At 42.2% G+C, this 10,042-nt stretch overlaps 1 protein-coding gene across 1 annotated transcript in view; it reads right to left on the bottom strand.

Annotated features, from left to right (window-relative positions):
- Window positions 1-255: 255 nt before the first annotated feature.
- Window positions 256-10,042, bottom strand: part of HAO1 (hydroxyacid oxidase 1) — a 61,613-nt gene continuing 51,826 nt past the window's right edge. Inside the window, exons 6-8 of the mRNA XM_070421445.1 lie at window positions 3,293-3,451; window positions 3,108-3,177; window positions 256-999 (exon numbers count right to left, since the gene is read on the bottom strand). Of these exons, the coding sequence (XP_070277546.1) occupies window positions 929-999; window positions 3,108-3,177; window positions 3,293-3,451 (300 nt within the window). The 3' untranslated portion in view covers window positions 256-928. The remainder of the gene's footprint in view (window positions 1,000-3,107; window positions 3,178-3,292; window positions 3,452-10,042) is intronic.

Here is a 10,042-nt window from a genome sequence, read left to right as displayed (position 1 = left end):
AAGAGAAAAACTGTAGAAGAAAGAAAAAGCTTTTTCTTACTTTTTAACAAGGGACTGACATTTTCATTGGGCATGATCCTCACAAATAATGTAGCTGGGTTTGCACACGGTTGTGATGGAAAGAAGCGAGAGAATAAAGAAGAGGAACTAGACGGTATGAGAAATAATGCAGCATGCATGGAGGAATAGGGAACCAATTAGCATTAAGAAAGTAAAATGGTTAAATTCCATATTGTTGCAAATGGACCAGATATAGTCTTTTCAAAATAATATTTTATTTCTTTCTGGTTAGAAAGCAATGTATATCACAAAATATTCAGATATATTCAGACACTGAGGATGGGAATGAAAATCTACATTCAAAGAAGTAGCCCAGCTCAGGGTATTAAAAAAGTATCTAGAAAATCACAAATTACCACCCACTCATCCCAATTCTATCAAGTGCTACCTCGTCAGTATTGTGAATCCAAGACTCCCAGGCATGTTGAACCTTTGGAACCTAAGCTTATAATTTAAAAACAGAGTTTTAAGGATATCTAAACACAATGCAGGCTAATAAACAGTGTGATCATTATCTTTTCACCTCAGCATTAGCTACCTTCAAGTTTACCAAAGGATATCTTTTGTTTTTCAGCACGTTAGCCTGCCAAGGGATGACGTTGTCTAAACACATTTTCAATGTTTTCTTTTTAACAGTTAATATATTTCCAGGATGCAGGTCCATTTCTTTCTAAAAGGTTCCTAGGACACCCATTGAAAAGTCAAAAGCAATGAACTAAAAGGGATTGCTATTTTGTTGGAGAAGAACGACACCCTTTGTATCGAAGTGGGGAATTACAGACTGTGGTCACCCTCTGCACAGTGTCTCTTTGTCAAGTAATACATGCTGGAAAAAAAAATAATACAGATGGGAAAATATTGTGCACTGTCAGATCTTGGAAAGGGCCAAAGGATTTTTCCTCACCAATGTCTTGTCGATGGCTTTCGCATTCTGGCACCCTGAAAAAATAATGCATACATTTAATATGAAATGAATGCAATAATAATCAGGCAGGTAATCGTTTTCCCAAGGAATGTAAAACTTGACAAATGTAAGGTTTATGATTCAAGGTAGCCTTGCCAAATCTTATGTGGCATGAGACCATTTTTATTACCTAAACAGTCCTTAACACAAAATGACTGGCACATATTTTTATTAACACAAAGAGTATATTCTTTCTGCCACATTTAATAAAGAGCCAGTGGCTGAAAGCTCTCTTTTAGGATGTGTCTGTAGCAAATTAAAATGCAGAATGAGGATTCACAGAATGGCATTCTTCTCACTGAGGCTGTGTCCACACAGGCTCAGCACAGTAGTGAGTAGACCATTGATCTTGGGGAGTCTGTCTACATAGACAATCAGGGTGATATGGATCACAGAAAAGGAAGCCCTCATTACCTTCAAAAGTTGGGGAGTTGATAATTAACTCAAGGTCATTCTTTGCATGTAGAGGTCCATCTGAGTCAAATCCAAAACAGTTTCTAGTAATAATGCTGCTTTTTTATTTATTCATTCATTCTGCAAATATTGTTTATGTGCCAGGCACTGCTCTACACACTAGAAATACTGCAGTAAAGACTATAGACAAAGATCGCTGCCTTGTGTTTCTTACATTCTAGAGAGGAAAGAAATGCTACATAATGCATATAACTTAAAAAATAAATCATAAGATAAATGATCTATAGAAGGTGATAGGTGCTATGATAAAATAATGAAAGAATGATAGGGAAAGAAAACTGGAAGCTGAGTGGGTGGGCAGAGAGCAAGTTGCCATTTTAAATAGGGTGGTCAGGATGGGGCCCTTTGAGAAAGTGCAGTGTAAGTGTGACTTGAAGGGTGTGAAGGAATCAACCATGTAAATATCTGGGGGAAGAGCCCTAAGGCTGAAACATGTCTGGCATAGCCAAGGAACAGCCGGGAGATAAACGAACCCTGGGCAGAATAAGCAATGGTGACAGTAGCAGGAGTTGAGGTCAGAGAGGTGAGAGAGGTCAAACCGCATAGGGCTTTATACACCATTGGCCTTTACTCTGAATAAACCCGGAACAGGTGGGCATTCTGTTGAGAAGAGTGACATGATTTGAAATAATCTGACTACTGTGATCAGAATGGGCTTGGAGGAAGATGTAGGCAAGGATAGACAGACAGACATGTAAGTCGCAAGGGGAGAGGAATTATGGGAAGGATACACAGAGAGACTATCGGAATATCCACGGTGAAGAGAGATGATGAAGGCTCTGGCCGGAGTGATGGCAGTGGAGGTGGTAGGTGAGGTCAGATTCTGATTACATTTTTCAGATGGAGCCTCTGCAGATGTAGGGGTGTGAGGCAAAAGAAAAGTCAAGAATGACTTGAGATTTTTCATCTGAGCACCTGAAACAATGGTGATAATGCGACCTGAGATTGGAGAGTCTGCAGGTGAAGCAAGTTTTAATAGGAAAAGTTAGCAGTTTAGTTTTGAACAGGTAGAGTCTGAGACGCCACTTAGACATCCAAGTACAGGTGTTGCCTCACCAGTTAGATTTATTGTTCATGTGCTATGAAGTGAGGAAGAGTATGATGTAGCATTCACCCTGAATGTACTCATCATTACCCAAATATCCCGAAAAGACTTTCATAGAGGCTAAGTGAGTGTTACAGACTGTGCACTCTGCAGAGTTCCTTAGTTCAGAGGGTGCATGGCACTAGAGCTATAAATATGGAGCTGACTTAAATTTAATTACAGCCCAAAATAATTCCATCTCCTTACCCCTCAAATTCACTTCTCCCCACCAAGGAGCCTTGCCTTAATGACCACTGGAAGAAAAGAAAGTTGTAGCCCAACCAGTGTAGCTCAGTGATTGAGTGTTGACCTATGAACCAGGAAGTCACAGTTCAATTTCCGGTCAGGACACATGCCCGGGTTGCGGGCTCGTTCCCCAATGTGGGATGTGCAGGAGGCAGCCAATCAATGATTCTCTCTCATCATTGATGTTTCTATCTCTCTCTCCCCCTCCCTTTCTCTCTGAAATCGACAAAAAGATACTTATAAAAAAAAAAGGTTGTAAATTGCAAATACAAATCTTACCACTCAGAGCCATGGCCAACCGGAATTCTTCCTTTAGTATCTCAAGGACATCTTGAACACCTTTCTCTCCCTAAGCAAGGAAGAGATACAGATCTTTTGGATAAGTCATTCTGGCTTGTTTCATGTACTTATTTCACTGTTGAGTTATCCTGTTTTATGTATTTATTTATTTGTCCTCCAATTACCTCGGAAGCCAAACCCCAAATGATTGGTCTCCCCACAAACACAGCCTTGGCTCCCAGGGCCAGAGCTTTCAGAACATCAGTGCCTTTCCGGACACCCCCATCCAGGAAGACTTCCACCTTCCCTTCAATGGCCTCCACGATTTCGGGCAGAGCATCAATCTGTGGAAAGAAGAGGTCAATTATGAGACAATACTCTGCATGATGCACTGTTTCCCCACTCAACACCCACAGCCCACTGACCATCTGACTAGGGCTCAGAGTAAAAGAAGCTAAGTAGATTTGGAATCAACAGTAAAGTCCCCCTGAAATAAAAGTGGTGCAAATGCTAGTAACTAAAACAAATAAACAACAAACAAAAACACAACAACAACAAACTACATTTGGAATTGGGTAGCTTCTTTTCTGTCAGAAACCACAATATTTTTTCTGTTCCTGATATTCAAATTCAAAGATCACGATTTTATTTTATTTTTTTATTGATTTTTATAGAGAGAAAAGAAGGGAGAGAGAGAGAAATCAATTTTTGCTGTTCCACCTATTTATGCATGCATCAGTATATTCTTGTATGTGCCCTGACTGGGATCAAACCCAAAACGTTGGAGTATTGGAATGATGCTCTAACCAACTGGGCTACTTGTTCAGGGCCAAAAATCATGATTTTTAAAAATATAAACCTAATTTTATTTTATTATTATTTTAAAATGTATTTTTATTGATTTCAGAGAGGAAGGGAAAGGGAGAGAGATATAGAAACATCAATGATGAGAGAGAACCACTGACCAGCCACCCCCACCCTCCTGCACACCCCACACTGGGGCCTGAGCCCCACAACTCTGGTATGTGCCCCGACTGGGCACCAAACTGTGACCTCCCAGTTCATAGGTCTCCATGAAAAAATAAATAAGTAAATAAATAAATTACATATATATATATTAGAGGCCCAGTGCACAAATCCCTCAGCCTGGCCTGCACCCTTCAATCCAGGACCCCTCAGGGGATGTCAGAAACTGGCAGTCCGACATCCCCCAAGGGATGTAGTAGTGCACGAAGTGGCAGGCAGCTGGGGAGGACCCCGAGCCCAGGCCAGGCAATCCTGGCCCCGCTGCACCTGCTGCTGCTGCTCAGTAGTGCTGTCATGGAGGTGGGAGAGGCTTGTGCCATCGCAGCTGTGCTTGCCAGCCGTGAGCCTGGCGTCTGACACCTGGCGGTCAGCTGAGCAGCACTCCCACTGTGGGAGCGCACTGATCACCAGGGGGCAGCTCCTGCATTGAGCGTCTGCCCCCTGGTGGTCAGTGTGTGTCATAGTGACCAGTCTTTTGGTCGTTTGGTTGTTCAATTGCTTAGACTTTTATATATACTAGAGGCCCAGTGCACGAAATTTGTGCACAGGTAGGGTCCCTAGGCCTGGCCTGCAATCAGGGCCCATCAGGTTCTCTGCCTCCCCACCTCCCCATCTCCTCCTCCCCTCGCCACCCGCACACTGCCACCACGTGGTTCCCCCCACCTCCCCACCTCCTCGCCTCCTCCTACCCTCGCTCCCTCAGCGCCCTGCTGCCGCTGATTGCCCGCCATGTTCTGCGCCACACCCTGGTGGTCAGCCTTTTATATATATATAGAAGATAGATATGTGTGTGTGTGTGTGTGTGTGTGTGTGTGTGTATTTAATTCTCACCCTAGGATATTTTTCAATTGATTTTTAGAAAGAGTAGAAGGGAGAGGGAGAGACAGAGAGAGAAGCATTGATGTGGCAGAGACACATCGATTGGTTGCCTCCCACATGCGCCCCGACCAGGGCCTGGGATTGATCCTGCAACCAAGGTATGTGCCCTTGATGAGAATCAAATCTGGGATCCTTCAGTTCGTAGGCAGACGCTTTATCCACTAAGCTAATTGGCTTGGGTGAAAATATCTTTCTTGCTTTTAAAGGGATATGACCACATGCACCTTGAAGGTTCTCATCTTGATTGGCAATTGATAATGAGCTTATATCATCACTAGAGAACACAAGATCCTCATAGAGGTTGATCTGGTAAATTGCATCATTGTTCCGGATCTTTCACACCACTCTGAACTCACTTATTTTTCAAGGCAACTTTGCAATTTCCCACTAAAAAGAAAAAACTAATTCAGTGCACTTGCCCAGTCCTTGATGTTGGCCTTGGACTTGCAACCTTCTTTGACAAATAGCATGTAAGGTGGAGAGTGTCATTTCTGGGCATAGGCCTTAAACACCCTCGTGGGTCTCAACTTTCTCTTGCACCTGTGCCATTTGCCATGAGAGGAGAATCCCCTGGTCACTCCTTCCCCCTTAGGCCCCAGGATAAATATTCAGGAAGCAGGGCTAGCCCAGCCAAACTCAACTGGACCTGAAACTGGGAGCATAGTCACCTAACCAGTACCCAGTCCATATCAGCAGAGCTGCAGTTCACACAGAGTTTCATGGGAATAAATTACTGTTGGTTTAAAACACTGAATTTGGAATCTTGTTTTATAGCATCACGTGCCAATAGTGAATATAGTTGGCTAATCGCCAATATAGCTCATAGCTAATAGCTGACACTGTCAGCTACTTTGATCTAAATCTTTGCACTTGGGAATGGAAACAATTCCCAAGGTGACCTGCAGGTCAAAATCTATAGAGATTATTCACATTCATACCAGCATATTTAAATCTAAAGTTAAATCCAAACCCTATTTAAAATGCATGCTGAAAAAGCTACCATGCATTCAAGTGCAGTTTTTTCTCAAAATAATTGTGCTGAAATCACTCAGAAGTTTTTCCCACTTCACCCCTAAAATTTTAGAGGCAAAACTTAAAAAGAGTTTTATGTAAAAGGCTGAAGACCAAACCCGGCAACAGATTTGGAGGAAGTGAAGGCAGCATTTGGCGTGCGGCCCCTAAATGTTTGGCAAGGACTGTGATTTTCCTCTTTTCCCTTTTGGCTTCTCTGCCTTGCCAAACATGCTTTGGATCCATTTACATATGCCCCTTTACCTATACATAGTCCTCCTTTTACAGTCAGGCAAGTTACATCAACATAGAAATGCTACAATTTCCAAGGGATGATGCAAGCTATAATTAAGCATATTTCCCCATTTGAAACCAGAACCAAAGAATAATATTAGCTAGCTCGGGTTCAATACACATTTTCAAAGTCACGCAACTCAAGTCTCTTTAGGTTATTTCCAATGCCCGGCCTGGCCTAAAAGGAAACTGTTACGGATAATTTAAATGTGAATCCTGGGTTATAAAAAGGAACCCCGATTGGTGTTGCATGTGTCTGTGGACAAGTCTGTTCTATTCGTTTGCTGAGGATTTCTATCCTCCTCCTCCCTTTTTTCCCCTTTATTGCAATTTTACTGAGTATTTCAGAGAATAATTCTGATCAGGGGAGATTAAATAAATAAATATCGTAGACAAATCCACTATTTTATGACTCTGTTATGTTTCCTTCTTTTCGGCTTGCTACACATCTAAGAGACCATTCATTTCAGCTTTTCTTTCCTTAGTGATTCTTTAGACAACTAGTTGTGGCCTTAACTCCAGTGGGTTTAATATACAGAAAAAAATATGGTAAATCCCAATGTACTATTGCTCATTCACCCATCCATTCATCTACTTATCAAACACTTTATTGAGGACCTGGTATATTCAAGTCACTATGCCGGGTGGCTTAAAGAGTCTGAAAAGAAAATCTCAGAGATGCAAGAAGAATCCCACATGGATCCAAAGGACAGGGACACCTCTTTGCCGTTCCCACTCAAGCCACACTCTCCCAAGGATGCTCCTGCTCCTCCAGAACTCCCACTCACGGGGAGCTCTCGCCTTTCTCCCTTCCTGTTGCCTCCATTAATATAGCCCTAATTTCTGACATTTTAGGGTTGGAACCCTTTAAAGGTTTTAAACCAAAGCAATTGAACATAAACAAAAGCAAGCAAAACCAGAGTTGAAAAACAAAGGAGTCCAGGCCACTGCCCACAAATTCTTCCCTGACTCTCTGGCTTGCCCATCACACTGTGTCAGGCATCCCTGGGGAGTTTCTATTAAGTCCACTTAGAAAATCATTGGCCCACATAGGCAAGCCCTGCTTACTTGCAATTGCAAAAATGTCTTCGTTTCCTTGCAATGTGACATTTCAGCTCCTCCCATCACAGGGGAGAAATATGACCAGAAGAGTTTCCTCACCCCTTGAGTTTAAACTAGCCTTTGTGACCAACAGAATAGGAGAGAAGCGACAATATGTCTGTTCTAAGCCTAGGTCCCAAGAGGCCTTGCGTGCTTGCACTTACTCTCAGATGTCTGCCACCTCATGAGAACTGGCTCAGCTAATGTGCTAGATGTTAGACAATTAAAAGCTGTTCCTGCTGATGTCAGCCTACACCAGCCTGTCCAAGTAGACCCAGCAGCTGACCACAGATGCATAGGAGTGAGCCCAGCCAACACCAGAATAACCTCCCAGACCAGTGGTTCTCAACCTGTGGCTCGCGACCCCTTTGGCGGTCGAACGACCCTTTCACAGGGGTCGCCTAAGACCATCCTGAATATCAGATATTTACATTACGATTCATAACAGTAGCAACATTACAGTTATGAAGTAGCAATGGAAATAATGTTATGGTTGGGTCACAACATGAGGAACTGTATTTAAAGGGCCAGAAGGTTGAGAACCACTGTCCCAGACAATCTCAGATTGAATTGCCAACTCACAAAATTGTGACATAAGTAAATGGCTATTGAATTTTGGCCAGTAAGTTACACAGCAAAAGCTAACTAATACATCAACTGTTTCTCAAAGATAGAATTGCATGAATCTCTTTTAAAAGGAAAATAAAATATTTTAGATCTCATAGAAGAGCCCAAGGAATCAAGAAACACTTGACTTAACAACCCAAATACTTATTTTAAGAAAATCTTCTGGAGTTTAAAATTTTCACTAGAAAAGAATGGCATATTCATAAGTTTAAATTTGGGTCCCGTTAGCATCAAAACAAAAATTGAAAAGAAATATGCTGCTATGGTTCAATGACTCGAGAGAATCTACCTTTAAACCCCAATTTGCGATGTTCAGTACTATAGAATTTGGAAATTGATTTGATTCTGTCATATTGTTCTCTAATTACTTCAAGATCAGTTGTGGTCACATTATTACCTTGCAGGTAAGGACCTCGACATGAGCTTACTTTTTAATGCCTTTTGGGTATAGCAGAGATCTGGCAGGGGTTCTCAATAGTGTGATATTAAACTGAATGAAGTAAGATTCTTAGTGATAAGAATTTCCCATCCAAGGGAACTTGGTGATTTATAGAAATGTAGAAATCATATAGTCCAGCTGCTTCCTTTTTGCAATCAACACAAAACGCTGAAGAAGCTCAAGCTGAAAAGTTTAAGCAACTTGCTCACCCAGGTCACACCCCTGAGAAAAGGCAAGACAAGGACTTGAAACTATGACTCTAGACTCCTATTTCGTTGCTTCCCCCCATGACGTCACTCTGCCTCTTTAGCTCTGACTTATGATGTCACATAATCTGCAGGACAGCAAGTCCTTCTGTGTATCTACTGAAAAGTCTTACACCACAGCCTCCTCTAAGCCTTTTGCCACTTACCTCAAAACCCACATACGGAGGGAAAAACATCTTCCTGTAAACCGAATCCTTTCTCATATTTCTCTCACCATCATGGGCCTTCAATTCACTCTATGAGGCAAAACTCAAGCAAGCACTCCTCTCTCATGCACAGCATGCAAAGGGGAGGGTCACTGTTTTTCTTAGAAGTCTCTGAGACCACAGCTCAAAAAGCCCTTTTAGATAAGTTTCCATATCCCCTCAGCCAGAGGGAAAGAAACCACACCATTTAGATATTTTTTCCCTTAAAATCTAGTTAGATTTGATTTCAGCAGATTTAGATTTTATTTTTAGAAAACAAACTTAATTTGGCCCGCACACTAAGTCAGTGTCTCCATACATAAGAGAGGCATAAATCTGCAAAAAAGCCAGGAGCTGTGACCAGCTTCTCCTCCCTCCCCAGAGGAGGCTCTCCGCCTCTATTTACCTGCAGGCAACATTTAAAATCACCTAAAAATACGGCTCCCTGATAAGTAAGGCTGAATCAGAAAGAGCTGAAAACAAGGTTGAGGGTGGGGTGGGGTGGGGGTGAGGAGAGATTAACCAAAGAATTTACATGCATATATGCATAACCTATGGACACAGACAATAGTGAGGTGAAGGCCTAGGGGCGGAGACGTGGGGGTGGGGTGGAGGGGGGTCAATGGGGAACAAAAAGGGGACATCTGTAATACTTTCAACAATAAAAATAAATTTAAATAAATAAATAATAACATAAAGTGATGAACAAAATAGAACCAGAGGCATGGATACATGGAACAGACTGACAGCTGTCAGAGGGGAGGGGAGTGGAGGAGACTTGAGATAAAAGGTGAAGAGATTAGCCAAAGGACATATATGCATAATCCATAGACCCAGACAGTGGTGAGGTGAAGGCCAGAGGGAAGGGGGTGGAGGGCTGGGGCTGGGTGGAGTTGGCTAAGGGGCAGGGGGGGAATGGGAACATCTGTAACAGTGTCAACAATAAAAATAAAGTTAAAAGAAAAGAAAGTCTTGACAGTGTAATCCTGCAGTGTGCAAAGACTTGGTTTGTTTCTATCACTAGTGTTTGAGGGAAAACTGTGAGTACAGATATGTGTACCCAATATCCCTTCTAGTCATTTAGTCTGCTCTAAGGCCTATGGATTT

Source organism: Myotis yumanensis, unplaced genomic scaffold (genome assembly GCF_028538775.1).
Source record: "Myotis yumanensis isolate MYYU_CA2020_CCGP unplaced genomic scaffold, mMyoYum1.0.hap1 SCAF_7, whole genome shotgun sequence".
Lineage (NCBI taxonomy): Eukaryota > Metazoa > Chordata > Mammalia > Chiroptera > Vespertilionidae > Myotis > Myotis yumanensis.
Note: the sequence above shows the minus strand (reverse complement) of the source record. Positions and strands in the feature narration are given on the sequence as shown.